General features: G+C 47.2%; 1 protein-coding gene across 1 annotated transcript; it reads right to left on the reverse strand.

The window, feature by feature from the left end:
• Positions 1-16046: 16046 nt before the first annotated feature.
• On the reverse strand, positions 16047-22317 carry CBLN2 (cerebellin 2 precursor). The gene is made up of 3 exons (XM_056854946.1): positions 21982-22317; positions 16902-17021; positions 16047-16302 (listed from the first exon to the last, which is right to left on the reverse strand). Exons 1-3 carry the CDS (start codon positions 22315-22317, stop codon positions 16105-16107), a joined length of 654 nt encoding a protein of 217 aa, XP_056710924.1. The 3' UTR covers positions 16047-16104.
• Between the last annotated feature and the right edge of the window lie 449 nt (positions 22318-22766).

Genomic DNA, 22766 nt, shown 5'->3' on the forward strand with positions numbered 1-22766 from the left:
TCGTATGTGGGAAGATGGCAAGATTTCTGGAGCAGCAGGTTTCCCCCACCACCACCACCAATTGGCACCAAATTTTACTGCCCCTAGTCCTCCCTCTCTTCTTAAGATACTTCAGGTTTCAAGGAAATTGGACAAGGGGGTCTCTGAAGAAGGTGTCCCATAGGCTCACAACTTGGAAGGCTTGAAGAGGGGAGAGGACATGTCCATGGAGGAGAGGGCTATCCATGGCTACTAGTCAAAATGAATACTAGTCATGATGCATAACTATTCTCTCTAGTATCAGAGGAGCATGGCTATTATATTAGGTGCCGTGAAACACAGGAAGGATGCTGCTGCAGTTGTCTTGTTTGTAGGCTTCCTAGAGGCACTCGGTTGGCCACTGTGTCAACAGACTGCTGGACTTGATAAGCCTTGGTCTGATCAGCATGGTTATTCTTATGTTTTAATTCTTCTTGGTTGCTTTCAATGCAGATTAGTTACAACTTGGACTGTGTTTGGAAGGGAAGTTCTCCATAGAGTCGAGCATAACTACAGTACAGAGCTATACCTTTCAGTTGTTTCACGTTGGCCCCAGGCCACCTTGCTCAATGGAGAATGCAGAGAACAAAAGTAAATGTGACAAAAAATGAATGTGACAAAAACCATAGCATCTCTATTGTACCGGGAATCCTACAAAGAGGGAAAGAATCACTTTAGGTGCAGAGCAATATGACACCCCTAAGCTTCAATAAGCAAAATGCCCTACACTGCGACTGTTCTGAATGTCATGGGACTTACATCTGACTAAATACTCATAGGATAGAGCTATTACCTTCTGTCTAGTCTAAAAATGTGCAGCCAAATTGTTTTTGCACTACTGAATTAATGCCAACATGTACACTGGTAATTTGGGGGTGTGGGAGGGAGATAGAAATTAATGGAAAGGATTGAGTGACCAACTGTACATACTCCAAACCGGGCATTCATTTTAGAAATTCTTGTCGTTCAACTGAGAGTCAAGAAGAATGCAATACTGTGTATAGTAAATTCTCAAACAATGAAGGAATGGAAGAGAGGATGCAGGATCATTTCTAGTGGAAGAAGCAGAAGCCTCTTTCAGCAACCCAGGCACCTGTCATAGTTTTATTTATTTATTTAGGACATTTGTATTTTTAGGACCTTTCTCTCCACAGAGCCAGGACCCAAGGGGGGTGACAACAATAAACAGAATACAATTAAAACACTAACAAGTAATTTTAAAATGTGACTCAAACTAGGGTTGCTAGCTCCGGGTAGGGAAATACCTGGAGACTCTGGGGGTGTAGCCTGTGGAGGCTGGGGTTTGGAGAGGGGAGAGACTTCAATGCCATAGAGTACAATTGCCAAAGTAGCCACTTTCTTCAAAGGAACTGATCTCTGTCACCTGGAGATCAGTTGTAATAGCAGCAGATCTCCAGCCACCACCTGGAGGCTGGCAACCCTAACTGAAACAGATAATTAAAGCAGTAAACAGCTGAAAGAGTTCCCTGAGAGCCCATTCAACCTGCCTCATAAGCTCCTATAAATAATTTTGTCTTCCAGCCTTTCCAGAAGGCTCAAAGGTATGTGGCTACCTTATTCTTGTGGGAAGATGTTCCAAAGAAGTGGGGAAGTGGACCATCACAGACCATGTCCTTGAAAGCAACTAGACTTTAGGAGACCCTATTGTGAAAACTGGGAGGGAAGAAGAAGAAAAAGAAAAGAAGAAGAAGAGTTGGTTTTTATATGCTGATGGCCTCTACCTTTTATGGAGAATCAAACCTGCTTACAATCTCTTTCCCAACTTCTCCCACAACAGGCACCTTGTGAGGTAGGTGAGGCTGAGAGAGCTCAAAGAGAACTGTGACTAGCCCAAGGTCACCCTGCTGGCTTCATGTGTAGGAGTGGGGAAACCAACCCGGTTCACCAGATTAGAGTCCGCCGCTCATGTGGAGGAGTGAGGAATCAAACCTGGTTCTCCAGATTAGAGTCCACCCCTTTTAACCACTACACCACACTGGCTCTCACTCCGATCTATGCAATTATAACCAAGGTGGCATGGTATAGCCTGAACTGGTCAGATATCGGAAGCTAAGCAGGGTCAGTACTTGGATGGGAGACCACCAAGGAAGACTCTGCAGAGGAAGACAATGGCAAACCTCCTCTGCTTCTCACTTGCCTTGAAAACCATAAATTGGCTGTGACTTGACAGACCTTTATACACACACACACATTGTAAAAGCTCCAGGTCATAAGGATTTAAATTGGACCTGGAAATGAACAATCTGCAAGGGAAAGGACATCAGGACTCCTGTAATGTGGTGCCAATGGACAGAACCTAATAGCAAATGGGTGGGGTTGCAATTACAATTGATCTCCAGGCCACAGAGATCAATGGAGAAAATGGCTCATGTGAAGGGTGGACACTATGCTATTATATACCACTGAGATCCCTCCTTGCCCCAAACCCCTCCCTGCTGAAGTTCCACCCTCAAATCTCCAGGAATTTCCCAAACCGGAGCTGGCAACCCTGTAAATGCATCACCATATTTTGCACCAGCTGAAATTTCTGGTCATCTTCAAGGGTATACTCAAATTGAGCATCTTACAGTAATCTGTTATAATTGGTTATAATTGTATAGCTCAGCATGGACACATCAGATGCTTGCAGAAATAGGAACAGCTTTATTGCAGCTGGGAAAAAAGCATTGTTTTATACCATATTAACCTATCTTCTTCTAACAGCATGCCTGGATCTAATAAAACTCCCAAGCTTTTAACTGAGTCCTTCAATGAATGCTGCACCCTATCAATAGTGGGGAGAACTACTGTATTTAGTTCAAAAATCTACCTAACCAGTATCACCTTGGTCATATTTGGATTCAATTTCAGTATACTATTTCTTAGCCATCTGAAAACCACATTCAGGCACTGGCTCAGCACAGAGATGACAGCTCTTGACAATTTAGTAAGGTGATATGCACCTGAATAAAAGGTAAAGGTAATCCCCTGTGCAAGCACCGGGTCATTACTGACCCATGGGGTGATGTCACATCACAACATTTACTAGGCAGACTATTATGTTTACGGGTGGTTTGCCATTGCCTTCCCCAGTCATCTACACTTTACCTCCAGCAAGCTGGGTACTCAATTTACCAACCTCGGAAGGATGGAAGGCTGAGTCAACCTTGCACCGGCTACCTGAAACTGACTTCCTCCAGGATCGATCTTTGGTCATGAGAAGAGCTTTGACTGAGGGACTGCAGCTTACCACTCTGCACCACGGGCCTCCTATGCACCTGAATATCTTTGGCATATGGATGATACCCCATTCCAAGAATGCATGATCTTTCTCAGGGGTCTCACAGATACTAAACAATGTGGGGGAGAGAAGTGAGCCCCACAGGGCTTTCCCCACTGCAAAACCCATGGATCTGATTCTGCATCTTTCACTACCACTCTTTGAGTCTGGCCTGTTATAAAGACACTAAAACCTTTATGTGGTGCACCATCTAGACCAGGGGTGGGGAACCTCCAGCCCGCGGGCCGCAAATGGCCCGCGACATCATCTTATCTGGCCCGCAACCCACCTGCCTAGGCCGGGAGCTCCACAGAACTAGTTGTCGCTAGCCAGGCTTTTCTGGGAAGCGTGAGCACACCTCTGCATAGCCCTCCCTCTGCTCGACCCCCATGCGACGGCCGAATGCTTTGGGGTGGCCGAGAGTCATGCCACCGGGGTGTTGCTGGCCTGCACGCTGGATGTGCCACCAGAAGTTCTCTGCCCAGCCCTCCCCCTGATGGATCCCCCAGTCTGCGCACTGGATGCGCCACCAGAGGTTTCCTGCCCTGCCCTTCCCCCATGGATCCCCCGGCCTGTGCCCTGGACGCACCACCAGAGAGCCCCTGGCCTTCCCTCCCCCCTCGATCCCCCAGCCTCCATGCTGGATGCGCCGCCGGAGAGCCCCTGGCCTGTCTGCCCCCCCATTCCCCAGCCTCCGCGCTGGAAGTGCCGCCGGAGAGCCCCTGGCTGGCCCTCCCCCCCATCGATCCCCCGGCGCCGGAGAGCCCCTGGCCTGCCCTCCCCCCATCGATCCCCCAGCCTATGCGCTGGATGCGCTGCAGCCAAATGCTAGTCTGGGGTGCCCAAAACCTGTGTGGCCATCTCCCCCCCTGCACTGGCATGCACGTTGGCCATGCTGCTTGCTCTGTGGGCCCCTTCGAGGCCCTCCCCTTGCTGTCCCCCAAAGCCAATGCAGAAGCGGGTTGGGGAGCTCCATATTGCTCCCTCCTGCTCAACCCGACCCAGCCGAGCCTGAACTGGAGGCCCAAACTGGAGGCTGTGGCTCAGAGGTAGAGCATCTGCTTGGCAGGAGTTGTGGGTCAGAGGTAGAGCATCTGCTTGGCTGGGGTTGTGGGTCAGAGGTAGAGCATCTAGCAGGGGTTGTGACTCAGAGGCAGAGCATCTGCTTGGCATGCAGAAGGCCCCAGGTGCAGGATGGACTACAAAATGTGCAGCATCTCTCTCTGTGTACTCTGTGCCCCTCCCCAATCTGGACCCTTGTAAATTCAATCCACAGCATTGCCGGGTTGGGCAAGAAATGAACAGAGGTGAGTTGCCATTGCCTTTCTCTGCAGAACAACTCCGGTATTCCTTGTTGGTCTCGTATCCAAGAACTAACCAGGGCCGACTTTTGAGATCTGATGAGATCAGGCTGGGCCGGGCCATCCAAGTAAAGATCCAGGCAGCATGTAAAATTTCTCAATAAATAAAGTTTACTTCATAGTTACAGGGGCATCTAATGAGATAAATAGTGCTAGTACATTTTTGCTAGAACTAGTGAGAAGCCACGTTTTGGCTATCGCAAAACTAGATCTTGAAGGGACCACCTTACACATACAGACATTTTACCCCAGCATTCCACCAACTTACCTTTAGGCCATTTTCGCTGTGGGGAGTGTAACATGTGTCCTTTTGCTCTACCCATGAAAGAATTCAGAAGCACTAGCTCAAATTTTGTGTTCAAATTAAAAAAATTTCCAACTGTACTAGCAAAAATGTGATTTATCTCATTAGATGCCCCTGTGAGCTCTTGTACATGGGTAAAACACGTAGAGCAATCAAATTAAGGATAGGTGAACACAGATCTAGAATTAGGAACCACATGGGTGAAGCGCCATTAACTGCACATTATCATGCTTTGCATCATTTGGATACAGAATTGCAATTTTTTTTGTAATTTGGCAATATAAACCTAAACCATTCACCAAACAAACTATAGATAAAATCCTTTCCCAACAGGAATCACGCTTCATTTTTCTTCTGAATACTATTTACCCTTATGGATTAAATTCTGCTGCAGATTATACGTGTTTTCTGTGAATAGGTGTCATGTTGGAATAAATATGTACATTGTTATTTTGATGCATATTCATCAGTTAACTTTGTATTTATAGTCATGAACAATGTATGTTTATTTTTATGTATTAATGTTGTAATCATACTTAGATGTTAACAGATACTCCTTTAAGACCAGTACTGTAACTGCACCTGCATAACACCTGCAGGCAATTAGAACACTTAAAAGTCAGTACTTTCACTATCATTGTAAGATCGCTAGAAGCCATCCTCTGATCTGTAAGCTACATGCTTTTCATCATCTGGTATGTAATAACTGTCTCCCTGTTCTTACATTTTGTTAGTTTAAATTAGAATTATTGTATGTATAGAAATCCCATCTTCTTTGTATTTTGCTTTTAGAGATAGATATTCATCTCTCGCTACCTTTCACTTCCCCAATGGACAAAGCCACGGCGAAATGGGTCTTACCGGTCTCCCATCTCAGGATGAAGTAATTTAATTTCCAACTGCGGCTTAATTTGATGAACTTTGATCCTTATTACACTGGCACAGTCTTGGTGTTTAGCGCTATGAAGGAAATCCAGTCCGGGTTTTCCATTTGTTTTTTTGGAGTTCGCGTTCTCTCCGAGTCCATTGGCGCCGCTTCGCCTCTTGGTGTGATTTATACTGTGTTTACATCTACAGATTTTGGGATTTTCTGTATATTGTTATATGCTTAGATAGGATTGTGCTTATATAAATATAAGTTGTGTGCCATCAGTGCTTGTTGTTATCCTTTAAACTTCCTACTTAATCTCCAGGTGGTGGCTGGGGATCTCCTACTTTTACATCAGATCTCCAGCAGATAGAGATCAGTTCACCTGGAGAAATTGGCCGCTTTGGCAATTGGACTCTATGGCATTGAAGTCCTTCCCCTTCCCAACCCCTGCCCTCCTCAGGCTCTGCCCCCAAAATCTCCAGGTATTTTCCAACCCAGAGCTGGCAACCCTAGGATGGGGCTTTTACCCAGCTTAGCTTCTAACTGGCTGGGCAGATTGTTAAAAATTGTGTGGCAGTAGCTGCTGCCACCACAGCTCAAGAATCTTCACTGCATGCCTCAAGGTAAGCTATGTGTATGCATGAAAATATTTTTTAAACAATATGTTCATTTTAAAATGCATCCTGTTAATCATAAAATGATACTGTTACAGTTATGCATAAAATGACTCCCTGAAATTCCACCTCTTGTAGCTAGGGTTGCCAGGCCCCTCTTCGCCATCGGCAGGAGGGTTTTGGGACAGAGCCTGAGGAGGGCGGGGTTTGGGGAGGGGAGGGACTTCAATGCCATAGAGTCCAATTGGCAAAGTGGCCATTTTCTCCAGGTGAACTGATCTCTATCGGCTGGAGATCAGTTGTAATAGTGGGAGATCTCCAGCTAGTACCTGGAGGTTGGCAACCCTACTTATAGCACTCATACTATAGTTGGTCGTACCTCCTGCAGCAGCCATTTCGTAGTTGTACCCTCTGGTATAATAGATACAAAACAAATTTTTGCAGAAAATGAAATTCAGATTACCTGGATTACACAAATCTTGGTCTGACTCAACAAAACAGTTCTTATGCTGATTTTGAATTTGGCTCCAGAAAGATAAAGCTCAAGTTATGAATTCTAAGGGATTTGGGGGAAGAATTCTGACTTTTATAAAGGATGTCAGTATGTGTCAGTCTTCTTCAAGTTTCTGTATCAAATCTTGAGTTCTGGTGAAAAGTGATATCCAGATTTGCCCATTATAAGCAGGTCTATTCAGAATCTTACACTGGGGTTGTGCTATGACTAGAGTTTCCCATTAGCCTAGCTTTAATGTGTAGATGAAGTCTCTCTTTTTTAGTTTTTTAAAATTAGAATTATGAGCCAATTTGCATCAGTATTAATACATTTGCAGGGCAATCCTAAACAGAGGTGCATGCTTCTAAACACTTCACTGGCATTAGAAGGTCTGTTTAGGACTGCACTGTAAACATTTTAATGTTATAGAAACATGCCGCACATGGGTAGACTAGTAGATTGATCAACCCAAACGTACTTTTTAGGGATCAAATTGCATTGGTGGGTAACAAGTTGAGGTCACTTTTATTTTTATTTAGAAAAATTTTCTCCGATATGTTACCATAATAGAAAATGGAAAACATTTAATGGCCTTCTCACAATAAGTGATTTTAAAAAATCTTGTAAGCGATCCTATATTTCCTTCAATAATTCAGCATGAAATTTACTGAGGTTTGTGCCGTATTTAAGTTTAACCATTTCCAAGGCAGATGATCAACTAAAATTATGTAATTGATGGACTGATACGTTATTAAGCAATAATTATTCCGTTACTAGTCAATATAATTTCATACATTCTCTTTCATCTGTGTACAGGCTGCTGCTGCATCAAAGTAATAAAAATCTACCCTCTCTCAAATAAAGTCCAATTCTAAAAAAAAAAAAAAACAACCTGCCAGTTTTACCTTAAATACCCCAAACATTCATTTTATTTTTTTTAATATGGAAGGCTACCATTTAATTCTTTACAATATAACTTAAATTATAATAAGGGTAAGGGAAGTGAGGTGTCGATATATAAATAGTGTTTTACATAATGTGATACTTAAAAGGTAAAGAATAAAGGTTCCCTGTGCGAGCACCGAGTCATTCCTGACCTATGGGGAAGTGCAGCCGGCGGTGAGAGTCCCGCTCCAGGTCGCGCTCCAACACCAAGTTCGAGAGGCAGTGGAAAATGTGAGCTCTTGGGTGTGGGGGCGGGGATGGAAGGAAGGGGGGCGGAAGCGGGGGGGTGGGTTGAGACGTGGCGGATAATGTTGGGGGATTCTTCCCCCACCCCTCTTTCCTTTGTGGAGCAATTTGGACGGAGATCAAAAAGCATCGGGTGGGGTGATGGATGGGGCTCTGGCTCAGTGGTAGAGCACCTGCTTGGCTTGCAGAAGATCCCAGGTTCGATCCCCGACATCTCCACTTACAGGGACCAGGCAAGTAGGTGATGTGAAAGACCTCAGCCTGAGACCCTGGAGAGCCGTTGCCGGTCTGAGTAGACAATACTGACTTTGATGGACCGAGGGTCCTATTCAGTACAAGGCAGCTTCATGTGTTCATGTGTGTCACACCCCGATGTTTCCTAGGTAGACTTTGTTTACGGCTTACCTGGAAGAAATTTTATACACTCTGAGCCACTCTACACTGTAAAGCTAAACTCATCATCATAAATGATATTGGGTTGGATCCTATCAGCTATGCCACAGGCAGAGGAAAGAGGAGCCATTGAAAAGATCATTGAAAAGATCACACCAGGGATCACTGAAAAGATCATGCCAGGGATCGCAGGAGCCATGTGGACAAAAGCAGTGTGAGAAGGGGGTTGCCATGTGGAGGAGAATCAGGCAATATTGAATGGAAAAGCTGGTTGGATCCAACCCCCAGTAGTGACTGCCTGCTGGGGAGTCAGGATTTTAGCACAGATGTTCACAAAATCACAATGAATTAAACAGAACCATTCTACAAATGACAGGCAAGCAGTTCAATTATAAGAGAGCTTATGGCACCTAATCCAATTTGATCTGGTGGACTCACCCCATAGTAAAGCTTCCATCTATTCTGTACAGCGAGCCATCATGCCACCTAAAGCAGAGCTAGGGCTGTGCCACTGATAACTGCGTGACTTCTAAACCATCTCAGGTACTCCTGTACCCTTGAAAAGCTCTGTGGGAGATAAAGTCTGGGAAAGGTCAATCTCCTCTGCTGCAGCATGCAGTTCTTTGGGCTGCATGACCCGGACCTTCTGGAGGTGGACAGGAGTTCTGCCATGACAGCTGCAGCATCAGTGCAATGGAGAAAGCCAAGGTTGCCTGACTCCTCCTTTCTCCAGCAGCCTTAAATACCAGAACTCCAAGTAGTTTGGGAAATAAATCTTAACATCGGTTTGTTTTAAAACAGCATTGATTCATTAATTCACAACACAAACCGAAAGGAACTCCAACAGTGTTACTTATTCATGACTTCAGATTGTCTCTGAAAATTCAAAATCCACCCTTAAACACTCTGTCTTGAGCACAAATGTCAGCTTCACTGGCTTTACCAAGACATCAAACACTGGCATTGCCGTTTAAGCCTATTATTTATTCTGATACGTTTGTTCCCTCACAGAAGGGGGAGAAAGCATTCGGACCTCATTCCATTCAGAGCAACCTTTCCTTTCATAAGCAGGTCAGCGCTGGAAAGATTCCAGGCGAAACAGACTTACTTAACACTGAGATAATGCAGCAGATTGGTCATCTAGCTCTAAAAGATCCTCCGGTAATATTGTCAAAGCTGGGAGAACATCACCATGCACAATGCAATTTTCTCCCCTTCTCTGGCTTATTGCACTCCAAAGGACATGCTTGCCGCATGCCAAGATAGTCATAGAGTTGGAAGGGACCACCAAGGCCATCTACTCCAACACCATGCACAATCCAGGAAATTCACAGCTACCTCCTTCCCACATCCCCAGTGACCCCTACTCCTAGCCCAAAAGATGGCCCCCCAAAAAAACCTCCTCCAGGATCCCTAGCTAATCTGGCCTGGAGGAAAACTGCTTCCTGACCCCAAAGTGGCGATCGGCCTGCAAGGGCATGCAAGAAAGGCCCATGAGAGTCAAATATTGATGCAAACCTTCCTGCCCTCCCTCTTTTCCTTAAGGTTTAGGACAGCCAAATATATGACCAAATGTTATCACGTTGGGAGTTTCCTTGTCCTTGAAAGCTGCAGCCAATGAAGTAGCGCAGAGGTGGAGGAAACTGCAAGAGAAGGATGCTTTTTTTGCCTCACCGTTTCACAAGGGAGAGGAAAACAGGATGCTTTTCTACACATTAGCTATAACAGTGATGGTGAACCTTTTAGAGACCGAGTGCCCAAACTGCAACCGAAAACCCACATATTTATTGCCGAGTGCCAATGCGGCAATTTAACCTGAATACCACCCCCAGAGGGGGCCCAGAGGGAGAGGCTAGGGTTGCCAAGTTCCTCTTCACCATGAGTGGGAGGTTTGTGGTGGTGCCTGAGGAGGGCGGGGTTTGGGAAAGGACTTCAGTGCCATAGAGTCCAATTGCCAAAGTGGCAATTTTTTCCAGGGGAACTGATCTCTATTGGTTGGAGATCACCCGGGGCAGGGCAGAGCCGGAAAGGCCAGCGGCTTGGAGGAACCGCGCGTGCCGGCAGAGAGGGCTACGCGTGCCGGAAGTGGCACGCGTGCCATAGGTTCGCCAACACAGAGCTATAACATGTAGTTCCAGGCCTAACTTGGAAGCCTAGAGCTGTTGTTACTGATTAACAACTCAATCCTAAATGGAGTTAGCCCTTCTAAACCTGTTAACTGGAATGGATTTCAAAAGGTCTCTCTCTCCTTCGGATGGCACTGCATGCCCATTGCTTTTGAAGAAACATGCCTGGCATCCCATTGTCAGAGGCGACCCATGTAGGGTTCCCAACCTCCAGGGTCTAGCTAGAGATCTCCTGCTATTACAACTGACCTCCACTCAGACTACCCAACCTAACAGGGCTGTTGTGAGGATAAAATAAATTACAGAAGCACCCTGTGTGCGGCTGTGAGTTCCTTACGGAAAGGGTGGAATCAAAATGGCAATGCCTACATTTTCCATGTCACTGCTATATCTGATTTGCTGCATTTGCTTCCCTGGCGTTTCCCTACGACAATTCCAGGGTTTAAAGTGTTTAAAGAAAAAGTAGATCTCTTTTTGGAAAATGCGGTTACCGTATGCCACATTCTTGGTACAGCCTTATCTGGGTTTGGGGAGCCCACCCCCGTGGTTAGTGGATGGGGGAGCAACTACCTACCACCCAGTAGGTCCAGTATCATGGTCCCACCCCAGCTGTGCCTCATCGAGAAGTTGGCTGGCCCTTGAATGGCAACAGGGTTCCAAAGGCCAGCAGGACCAGTAAAGAAACATGGCTCCTTTAAGGAGCTGCCACCAAGTAGTTGGGCCTGACGCCAGCTGGACCAGAATATGGCCAGGGAATTCCCCACCATGGGAGGAGGAGGAGGAGGAGTTGGTTTTTATATGCTGGCTTTCTCTACCACTTAAGGCAGAATCAAACCAGCTTACAATCACCTTCCCTTCCCCTCCTTACAACAGACGCCCTGTGAGGCAGGTGGGGCTGAGAGAGCATTAACAGAGCGGTAACTTGCCCAAGGTCACCCAGCTGGCTTTATGTGTAAGTGGGAAAACAAGTCTAGTTCACCAGATTAGCCTCTGCTGCTCGTGGAGGAGTGGGGAATCCAACCCGGTTCCCCAGATCAAAGCCCACTGCTCCAAACCACCACTCTTAACCACTACACCACGCTGGCTCCCCCATCTGAAGTCTGCAGGAATACTCACTCCAGTGGGATTTCTCTGAAATGTCCTACATGGGTGGGGCAGAGACTCAGCATAAGGCAGCAGAGGATGCACCCTAGCTAAGGTTGCCAACCTCCAGGTGGTGGCTGGTGATCTCCTGTTACTACAACTGATCTCCAGCCGATACAGATCGGTTCACCTGGAGAAAATGGCTGCTTTGGAAGTTGGACTCAATGGCATTGAAGTCCCTCCCCTCCCCAAACCTCGCCCTCCTCAGGCTCTGCCCCAAAAACCTCCCGCCGGTGGTAAAGAGGGGCCTGGCAACCCTAACCCTAGCTCTCTCTGCCAGGCTGTGGAGAGGCCCAGCATGGGAGAGAACAGACGCAGGGGTGAGGTGAGTTTAATCCCTCCTCTCCCAATGCTGAGGGCACACAGACTTCCTACAATGGACATCGGAGGGCACATAGATCCAGGGGTCCAACCTGGCAGCTCCAGCTTCTGACAAGCATTTGAATGCAAGGCCATTTGAACCATCTGCAATTACAGTTAATAAAGTGAGGAAGCTTCACCGTGCAATCCTGAAGGGGGGGCTGGAGATGCTTAGGAGCCGGCGAGACCCCACAACTGGCATCCAGCCACTTTCCCCAGGCAAAGTGGCACAGACACCGGCACAGCTCGACTTATGCTAGCTCTGGGGCGCAACACAGCAGCAAGAGCCTAGTGCACTGGCGCTGCCTTGCCGGAGGCATTTTTCTGACGTGACTGCTCACGGGGGGCCTTTAGGCAGCTTCCACGTCCCCTTTTCCCTGGCAATGTGCCATTTTGCAGGCGTAATGCCTGCAAATAGGTGGTGTAGCCCTGTGAAAATCCATAAGACAGTTTCACTTAGGGTTGCCAGGTCTCTCTTTGCCATCGGCGGGAGGTTTTGGGGGCAGAGCCTGAGAAGGGCGGGGTTTTGGGAAAGGGAAGGACTTCAATGCCATAGAGTCCAATTGTTCTCAAGGTGAACTAATCTCTATTGGCTGGAGATCAGTTGTAATATTAGGAGATCTCCAGATAGTACCTGGAGGTTGGCTATCCTAGTTTCACTGGGATTTTTAAAAATTCATTTAAAATTTATTTTTTCCAGCTGGGGAACCTCTCATTGAGGTGGCATGGCTGCGCTGTCCCCAGTCATTGACTAACTACCCCCCTTCAGGAATGGGCTGCCCATCATTTTGCTTGGAAGTAGAATCTTGTGGAAGAAACCTCCTCTATTCCCACCTCATTTCATTTTCAAAGTTGATAGAATCTTATTTACAATCCCCTGACTGCCCCCATTCTGATGTGCATAACAACATTTTAATGCTGAATAGGGTTGGCCAGTCCTTCTTCAAAACTCTTAAAAAACCCAACTGTTCATCGTCCTAATTTGTTTTAACTTCTGTCCAAGCTGCTTTTTAAAACTCCAGTTCAGCTCAAACCCTGCTGTTCTTGCAACTGAAGACTTCCCTACAGTTCCCACAACAAAAATTGATCGCTGCAGTAAGCCAGAGAAAAATGACGCCCTGTGCTGACATTCTTTTCCTTACGTAACATTTGTTCAGAATCATATTACACGTCATCCACAATTGCCAGTCACATTTGCATAAAAATCTACAGACATTAAGCTAAGGTTGCCAGCTCCGGGTTGGGAATTACCTGGAGATTCTGGGGGTGGAGCTTGAGGCGGGTGGGGTTGGAGAGGGGAGGGACTGCCATGCCATAGAGTCCAATGGCCAAAGCAGTCATTTTCATCAGGGGAACTGATCTCGGTCGCCTGGAGGTCAGTTGTAATAATAGGAGATCTCCAGCCACCACCTGGAGATTGGCATCTAGGGTGGCCAGGTCCCTCTTCGCACTGGTGGCAGGTTTTTGGGGCAGAGCCTGAGGAGGGCGGGGTTTGGGGAGCAGAGTAACTTCAATACCATAGAGTCTAATTGCCAAAGCAGCCGTTTTCTCCAGGTGGACTGATCTCTATCGGCTGGAGATCAGTTGTAATAGCAGGAGATCTCCAGCTAGTACCTGGAGGTTGGCAACCCTATTGGCAACCCAACATCATGCCCAATGTGTTTGGATCCACTCTGGCCACCAAGCACAGCACAAAAATCAAGGTGTAAAGCTTGTGTGGCTAGAGCCTAATAGCGCAAAGTCACACCCTTCTCAGTCCTTTGAAATCAAGATGCCTAGAAAGGTATAACTTTTCTTATAATTGCACTGTAAGACTGCAATCTGAATAAACTAGGACTTTTATATAGTCCTGCTTAGGATTGTTTCCTAAGTACATCATGCAGCAGGCAGTCAGAGCCTTACATCAATGTGAAGATCAATACACAAAATCTTAGTATGGACAAGACACGCTGTGCAGTACAATCCTGTTCAAACCCTAGGGATAGCAAAGAAACATCTGCATAGGGCCGGGTAAAATATAAAACCAGTATTGATAAGTATTGCACTATCCTCCAAGATAAATGGAAAACAGATCAAAAGGGGAAAAACAGAGTCGGTGTTCAGAATTCTTGTCTTTTTAAAACAGCTTGAAGCACTATAAGTAATACATGTAAATCAACGTTTTTTTAAGGATACTTTTTAACTGACAGTGATGTTTTAATGACAAATTTACAATGAAAATATGTCCACTGTAATTCCAACATGCAACATGTCTACTAGTTGTATTCTGCAAACATTATTTGCATTATTTTTGTTCTTTGTGAAGGGGAGATACTAACACAACAACAAAAAAATGAAATTAACTGAAACATAATTTTAAAAAAAAGATTAAACAAGTTGACAGCTTAAAAAAAAAATATCCAAGTGCCCCCTCACGGTTTCTTTTAGCCCAAACAGTCATTTCCCCATGGTGCAAAGTTAAATACTTTTGACCCTTATATAAAAGTGAAAAGAAGGCAAGTTGGACATGAAACCCATTTATTCTGAATCTAAAGTCCATTAGCGTTTTGGTTACATTGACACATAGAAGGTGAATTTGAATTCAACCTGAGGTTTCTTCTTTTATCATTTGGAATCAGTGACCTTTCTGGTATACAGTTTTGGATTGGACTGTACTTGAAAGTCTTTGGATGCTAACAGGGAAGGAATCAACAGGAAACAAAAAAACAAATCAAAAAATTAAATACAATTTCTGTTGTACTCATAGCTACCATATCAACCTTTCTACGCTTTTGTAGCCTTGGAGTTTCGGGGTCCCTGGTTCTGGTACACATGCTAACAGCCGCTGCTGATACACATCTGATCTTGTCAGTTATGATGTCGAATCTGTTGTTGTCATTTTTAACCTAAACAGGAGAGGAGACGACTGACGGGAGCACTCAAAGAGACCAAGCCACTGCATATTCAAGGCATCAGAAATCAAATCCATCAAACAAAGCACCAAAGGACTCCCCAAAGTGCAAAGAAACGCTGTTGTTTTAAGGTATGTTCAAATACGAGATTCACGGCCTTCTGGAACAGCTTTCGGAAATGTCAGCCCCTTTGAAGCTTCCAAATTGTAACTAGAGGATCGGATTGTGCAATTCTCTTCCTCAAATCATGACAAATTCTTCTATTAGATCAGCAGATAGTGCAAGCAGAACTGTTTTATTGGTCCGTTTCACTGCGAGCTACGGGGTACATATGTGCTCGTTTTTATCTTATCGATTGCTCTAGCTTCTTTAGCACAAAGAGAGTCAATGAAAAAAGAAGGAAAAGAAAGGTGAAAAACACGAGTAACACAAAACGATATAGTTTCCAATCGTGCAAAATATGCTTCACTGGATAAAGCACTTCTTGACACAGTCATGTCCTAAGGTTTCCTTCCCCCAAAAGATTCAGGATTGAAATTGAAGCCATTCTTATTTTTGTCTTCTTCTTTTTTAAGGCTATACAAACACAAAAAGAAAAAAGCATTGCAAGAACACTTTGTCAGATGTCAAATTCTTCTTGGCTTTGGGGGGGGGGGTTAAGCCCTGGAGAAGCAGTCATATGGTCCCCGTTAATCTGTCCCTTGAGGACAACAGAAAGAGAATGAGGGAGGAAAGTCAATGATCCCAACAATAAAATCCAAAATTGACTTTACAATCACAGGTACAAATCGCTCAGGTTGATAATTTCGTTTCTCTTAAAGATCACTGTCATCTACAACTAATGAGAGCCGCAGGTTTCCCGAGGATCTGTCAAGAGTCAAAGCAAAGAGCAGCGTTGAGAAAGGTTCTCATTCTTCTGTAATGGCAGTCTGACTGGGTGGCTGGAATTATTGGCATGTCTGGCCAAGTTCTGGGACAGGGAGAGGAGGGTATTTTTTCTTTAATGGTTGGATCCTTGTTCCAGCTTGCAGATCAGGCTTCCTTCTCCACAGCCTCCCTTTATAGTGGAAAGACTAAGAAGCCAGAAAAGGTTGAATATTTCCACCCTCCCATGAGGTTTCCCCTCTCCAGTTTGAGATGCACTTTGTCTTCCCTTTCCATAAGAAGCAAGACCCCGTTGCTGGCTGCTTCTCTGGTGACATCTTGATCCCCAGCAAAGGCTGAAATCACCGGATAGCCGTTTTGCATTAAACTTACCTAAAAGGCAAAAGAAACACAACATGAGGAGTCTTGGAAGTTTTTCCCACACCTTTTTCGCCCATCACGAAACATTACAACCTTACAGCATGCAACTTCGCAAGCTCAACTGCGACCCAAAAGTCCATAGATTTAGAGATCTATGTCCTGTTTCGAGCAAATAAATAAAAATTTTAAGAATTACGAAACAGGGTCTCCCCAACATGCGGATATGATTTGATTTCAAGAATGGGGTTGAGCAGGAGAGGGAAAGAGATTCCTCGCAGGAACACTTTGGGGGGGTTAAAACGCGCCTCCTGACCCAGCTCATAAACATTTATCTGCCACCAGGTCAAATGACTGTAAATAAACTGAACTGATCTGATCTGCCACCAGGAAATGGTCCTGGCAGCAGAGAGCAGGTGCTAGCCCTGAGCTAAAAGCTGTGACCGCATCCTGTTATTTCACAGAGCTGAGAAAGGGCTTCTTAATAAAAGATTCAGTGTACGAGTTCTAACTTTACTGTGTCTCTCTGCATGCTCTGCTTCATTAGCCTTCCTGTGAATGGTTCTGAAAAGAAAAAAATATATATAAGCAGTGTCTCCAACATCAGTACATACCTGGATAGTTTGTCTGTTATATACTTTCACAACGTGGAAGCTGAAACTATAAATTCCTTTTCTCGGTGCTACAAATATACTGGAAGCCAGGTCAAAATGGTTGCCAATATTAACTAATACCTGAAGGGGGAAAAAAGAGAGGGGGGGAAAAGGAGGAAGCAGGTCATGCCTTAGTTCCATGCTAGTGGGAGAGCAGCGGGGAGGCGAGAGAATTCTACAGCACCCCTCAAAGCAAGGTAACACCAATGGCATTTGCTGTACAATTAAAATAGACTGTAGGGGGAAAGAGTCCATTTCCAAGGTGCTTTAAAAGGGATCGCTTCAGACAGCTGATTGATTTACACAGTGGTGCACCCAAACCTCTTGGGAAGAATGAAAGGAACATGGTGGCAGCCTGTGTCTTCACAGTGTAGGAGAAAACATAACATATCCTTCCTGAGACAAGACACACACACACACAAAAGAAGGAAGAACCCATTAAATAAGTCAGCTCAGGATTTTTTTTGTTGTTTTGCCTTACATTTTCCTGTGACAGTATTGAAATTAATTGTGTCCCTTGGGGGCTCGCAATTTAATGGGAAACAAAATCCAACTCTGTCATGCCTCGTGCGATGGAGTAACAGGAAAGGGAGGTGTTAAAATTAGAAATAAGTTACTTCTCTGGGTAATTTTTTTCCCCTTTGCAATTTCCTCCCCACTCCCATGCATAGGGACTAATTCAGTTAGGCTCAAACCAGTAAATGGGACGACCCCCATGCATAGGGACTAATTCAGTTAGGCTCAAACCAGTAAATGGGACGGATGCATTTGAACCCACAGAGACAGCAGAGTGGTAAAAAGTGAGCGCAATCTGCCAATTAGAATAATGGGAGATGATCTCTCAAGCCAAGTTATTAATGTTTCAAAAGCATCTTGCTGAGGAACAGAAAAGAGGAATGGATCCACGAGGCACAGGCTTGCCCCCCCCCCGCCTAAAGCACTAAAGGAATGTGAGTCGGAGCCTAGAAACCATCCCACGTTTGGGGTCCTTCCTCTCCCTTTCAGAACTTGATCAAAAAATTTGCAGCTCATCTCAGATAGCTGGTTACGAGGGTTGCTCGGGGTTTGTAAGCTCTGTAAAGCGGACGTAGCCTCCTGCTGGCTCCATCTGAAACAAAGGATTGTCAAGATCGGATCCAAGGCTCACTGGTGCAGGACAACACGCTTCAACAAACCAGAAGAGCCCCTACGATTCTTGACCTGGGTTTTTGTTTTTTTGCCTGCTAGGTAGCTCCCGATTCAGAACTTTTTACAAGAGCCTCAATGAACCCAAAAGTGTTAATTTGCATGTACACAAAAATGAGTGGAAACAGTGTTCAGAAGTCAGTGGGAAACGTTGGCTATCTTTTGCATGGCCCAGATTCAAATCTTTTGAGGATATTAACGGAGAAGGAAGGCACACGTCTGCCACTACCTGTCATTTAACTGAAAACTGTGATTAAAAGCTCCATACACATCAAAAAATAAATATGAAGAGTAAAATGTTTGTTTACCATAAAGATTGATGAAGTCACATAAACCTTATTAACAAAATTGTAATGTATGTATGAAGGACTGTAAGTTTACTATTACAGCTCTCTGTGTTGACAGGGACGAGACAGTGGAAAAATTCTTTACAAGCCAAAGAAAGTGTATACCTACAAATGTCAAAATAGGTTTTCTGGTCATTTGTAATAAATGGAAAAGCAAACAGATAAAAAAGTTGGGAGCAGAGAACCAATCGATTAGTGATGTCAAAATTGCAGACAGGAGATAATCCACGTTGAGTCATTCTGGATGGATTTCCATTCATTTTTGTGTAGACACAAATAAACATTTTGCCATATATCTTGTTGCCACCAACCAGCATCTTTAGTACAAATGCTATATTTTAAGGATTAAAAAAAAATCAATTCTGTTTCTCCTTTCTTCTTGTATTTCAGCAATAAGATTGGCCATCGTACGTGAATGCAGGTTTCCTCCAATGAGAAAAGAAGAAAAACTGAAGCATGCAGTGACTTTGGCTGTCCCCCATGCTGCGCTACACCCAAATATTGCGGCTTCCTCTCCACCAACCTTTCCGTCTTTACCTGGCTTTTAAGGAAAGGCAGCAAATCCCAGAACCTCAACACTGAAGAAACCAGATGTTGGAATGCTAGCGACAGAGAAGGCCACACACTCTGGCACTGTACCTGAGGAGTCGCCTTCTTTTCTCCTCAAGATGCTTGGTGGCTGCAAGACCCTAGGCTAAGTGGACAGCACTAAGTGGACAGGGAGAGAAACGAGGAGACACTTTTCTGGGCCCTGGAGCCCAGAATGAGCCTGGCCAGGAGGTGCTATGGCTCAATGGTAGAGCATCTGCTTGGCATGCAAAAGGTCCCAGGTTCAACCCCCGACATCTCCAGTTAAAGGGGCCAGGCAAGTAGGTGATGTGAAAGACCTCTGCCTGAGACCCTAGAGAGCCACTGCTGGTCTGAGCAGACAATACTGACTTTGATGGACCAAGGGTCTGGTTCAGTATAAGGCAGGTTCATGTGTACAAGCCCATCATCATGGTCTACAGAATTTGATTCCCTCATGACTTATAATGTGGGGGATGAATGGGGTAGCGTGAAAAATGTTTGAGCCCTAAGGATACCCAAGCATAGAACCTTCTGTAGGCCACGGTCAAATCCAAAGGGTATCACAGGAACGGCTAGGATGCTGACTGTAAATTACTACAGTGAACCTAAAATTAGGAGTTAGAGAGAGAAGATGAACCAGGCAAGGAGGATTGAAGATTGGGGGAGGGGCAGCTATGAGGGGCCCTGACCTGGATGGCCCAGGCTAGCCTGATCTCGTCAGATCTCAGAAGCTAAGCAGGGTCAGCTCTGGTTAGTATTTGGATGGGAGACCACCAAGGAAGACCAGGGTTGCTGTGCAGAGGAAGGCACTGGCAAACCACCTCTGTTAGTCTCTTGCCATGAAAATCCCAAAAAGGGGTCGCCATAAGTCGCCTGCGACTTGACGGCACTTCACACACACACAGCTATGAGGAAGAGGTTGAGGGAGGGTTAGTTGGGGCAGGGAGATAGAATAAAGATGGAGTTGGGACTCTGAGAGCAGCGTTACTGGGAGAAATGCCAGGACACGGTCTTGGGAAGGAGCAGAGGGTCTGCACCTGAGAGGGGTCACTGGGGAACAGGGCTGTAATCAGAAAAAAACCAGAAAAAGGGGTGTGTATGGGGGGGGAAGGGGCAGAATAGCGGTTGGGGTTTGCCATGCAAGCAGAGAATGGAAAGAGAATGCTAGTCATTGATGCTGGAAGGGAGGCAGAGAGGCGAAGAGAGGAGATGGCACCCGGAGAAAAAGGAAGGGCAATCAGTATGTCGGAAGCAGGAAAAGGGTGGTTGGTGCAGGGACGGCAAGAGTGGAGACTTTGCAAGGAACAGATAGCTGGTTATGTCGGGGGAGGGTGATGAAAAAAGGAGGGGAGGGGCTGTGGCTCAGTGGTTGAGCCTCTGATTGGCATGCAGAAGGTCCCAGGTTCATTCCCCAGCATCTCCAGTTAAGGGGACTAGGAGGATAGGTGATGTTAAAGACCCATTCCTGAGACCCTGGAGATAGGGTTGCCAGGTTCCTCTTCACTATCGGCCGTAGATTTTGAGGGTGGAGCCTGAGAAGGGCGGGGTTTAGGGAGGAGAGGGGCTTCAACACCATAGAGTCCAATTGCCAAAGCAGCCATTTTCTCCAGGCAAACTGATCTTCTGCCATTACCTGGAGGTTGTCAAGCCTACCTGGAGAGCCGCTGCCAGTCTGAGTCAACAATACTGACTTTGATGGACCAAGGGTCTGATTCAGCACAAGGCAGCTTCATCTGTCCATGGCCATTTTTGCATGGTCAATTCTGATGCTCGCTCTAAGCTTTTTTAACAAATGCGACTTTCTAAATGCCTTTTCATGGTCCCCATGCAAAAGGAGAAGTTCCACGCCCCCCACTCGCCTGCTCCTTTGTTCCTGATTGCACAGCCTTTGGCATATGCATAGCTACTGCGCCTCTGTTGTTTTGCATTGTTCCTTGAGGGGGATTCTTCGCGGCAAACACCAAAGGTTGGATTAAATGGGCTCTTTGGTAATGCGAAGCAGGTAAGCGCTGACTTCGCAGTCACTTCTGGAATGACGGTTCAGCGTGCAAAATAAAAAAAAACAATCGCAGGGCAATTCAGCCTGGAACGTGCTGGGAATTGTGCGTGCACGTGTGTGTAAAGTGCCGTCAAGTCGCAGCCGACTTATGGCGACCCCTTTTTGGGGACTAACAGAGGTGGTTTGCCAGTGCCTTCCTCTGCACAGCAGCCCTGGTATTCCTTGGTTGTCTCCCGTCCAAATACTAACCAGGGCTGACCCTGCTTAGTTTCCGAGATCTGATGAGATCAGGCTAGCCTGGGCCAACTTATGGTGATCCCTTTGGGGGGTTTTCAAGGCAAGAGACTCACAGAGGTGGTTTGCCAGTGCCTTCCTCTGCACAGCAACCCTGGTATTCCTTGGTGGTGTCCCATCCAATACTAACCAGGGCTGACCCTGCTTAGCTTCTGAGATCTGACGAGATCAGGCTAGCCTGGGCCATCCAGGTCAGGGCCCAGATAGTTGTGTGTGTGTGTGTGTGTGTGTGTGTGTGTGTGTGTGTGTGTGTGTGTGTGTGTAAAGTGTCGTAGCAGCCGACTAATGGCGACCCCTTTTTGGGGTTTTCATGGCAAGAGACTAACAGAGGTGGCTTGCCAGTGCCTTCCTCTGCATAGCAACCCTGGACTTTCTTGGTGGTCTCCCATCCAAATACTAACCAGGGCTGACCCTGCTTAGCTTCTGCGATCTGACGAGATCAGGCTAGCCTGGGCCATCCAGGTCAGGGAAGGGATGGTCACCCCCATGCAAAACTGGCCCACGAGGAGAGACGTCCGCTACCACTAGGGGGCGTAAGGAAAGCGCGTAGCCGGGGCCGGGCCCGGCGGCAGCGGAGGGGCGAGGGGGCGGGGCGGTGGGGCGAGGGGGCGAGGGGGCGGGGCGAGAGGGGGCGGGGCCGGCTGACCTGGTCGAAGTAGATGGTCATGGTGCGGTTGCTCATCTCGGAGGGCTCGTGGTTGGTGCTGCGCGTGGCCGAGAAGGCCACCTTGGCGCTGCCGGAGCGGACGGAGATGCCGAGCGAGGAGGTGATGGCGCCGTCGGCGGAGGGGCTGGAGTCGCACACCACCAGGCACTTGCCCTCCAGCACGATGGGCTCCGTGTCGTTGAGCGCCGGCGGCGCCGCCCCCGGGCAGGCGGCGGGCAGCAGGCAGAGCAGCAGGGCCAGCGGCGCCGCCCGGCAGGGGGGCGAGCCCCCCGACGGCGCCCCCCAGCGGCCGCCCGCCGGCCGCCGCCCGGCCATCGCGCCGCCACCGGCCGCCGGCCGCGGAAGGGGCGGCCGCCTGCGCTCCCGGGCCGGCGCCCCGACGGCGGCGGGAGGCGAGCGGCGCGCCCGGCGGGGCGGGGGGTCGACCTCACAGGCGGGCGGGCGGCGCGCTGCAGCCTGCGGGGAGGAGAAGAAGGCGGCGTCAGCCCGGCGCGGACCTGCCGGGGCCCCCCTCGGGGCGGGAGGGGGGAAGACCCCGACGGGGCGGCTCTCTCTCCCCCCCCCCCAGCGAGAGGGCCATCCGGCAGAGAACCCCGTTGCCCCTCGGCCCCTACTGCGGAGTCGACTTGCGGTAGCTGGACGGCAGAGACCATCCGGCCGTTGATGCCCGGGAGGTTTTGCCTGGGGTTGGCCGCTCTGCAGATGCCCCCTTCCCCCCCCCCCGTCGGAGTTCTCCAAACTCCAACATAAGCCCCCGTGCAGAG

Source organism: Euleptes europaea, chromosome 8, assembly GCF_029931775.1.
Source record: "Euleptes europaea isolate rEulEur1 chromosome 8, rEulEur1.hap1, whole genome shotgun sequence".
In the NCBI taxonomy this organism is placed as follows: domain Eukaryota; kingdom Metazoa; phylum Chordata; class Lepidosauria; order Squamata; family Sphaerodactylidae; genus Euleptes; species Euleptes europaea.

What these genes read in the sequence shown, in the direction of transcription:
- CBLN2 (XM_056854946.1), bottom strand. Translation starts at nt 22,317, where the DNA reads ATGGCCGGGCGGCGGCCGGCGGGCGGCCGCTGGGGGGCGCCGTCGGGG. An exon ending in TGACCATCTACTTCGACCAG is followed by an intron (nt 17,022 to 21,981) that starts GTCAGCCGGCCC and finishes TTCCCCCTTCAG; the next exon opens with GTATTAGTTAATATTGGCAA. An exon ending in ATAACAGACAAACTATCCAG is followed by an intron (nt 16,303 to 16,901) that starts GTATGTACTGAT and finishes TTTGCCTTTTAG; the next exon opens with GTAAGTTTAATGCAAAACGG.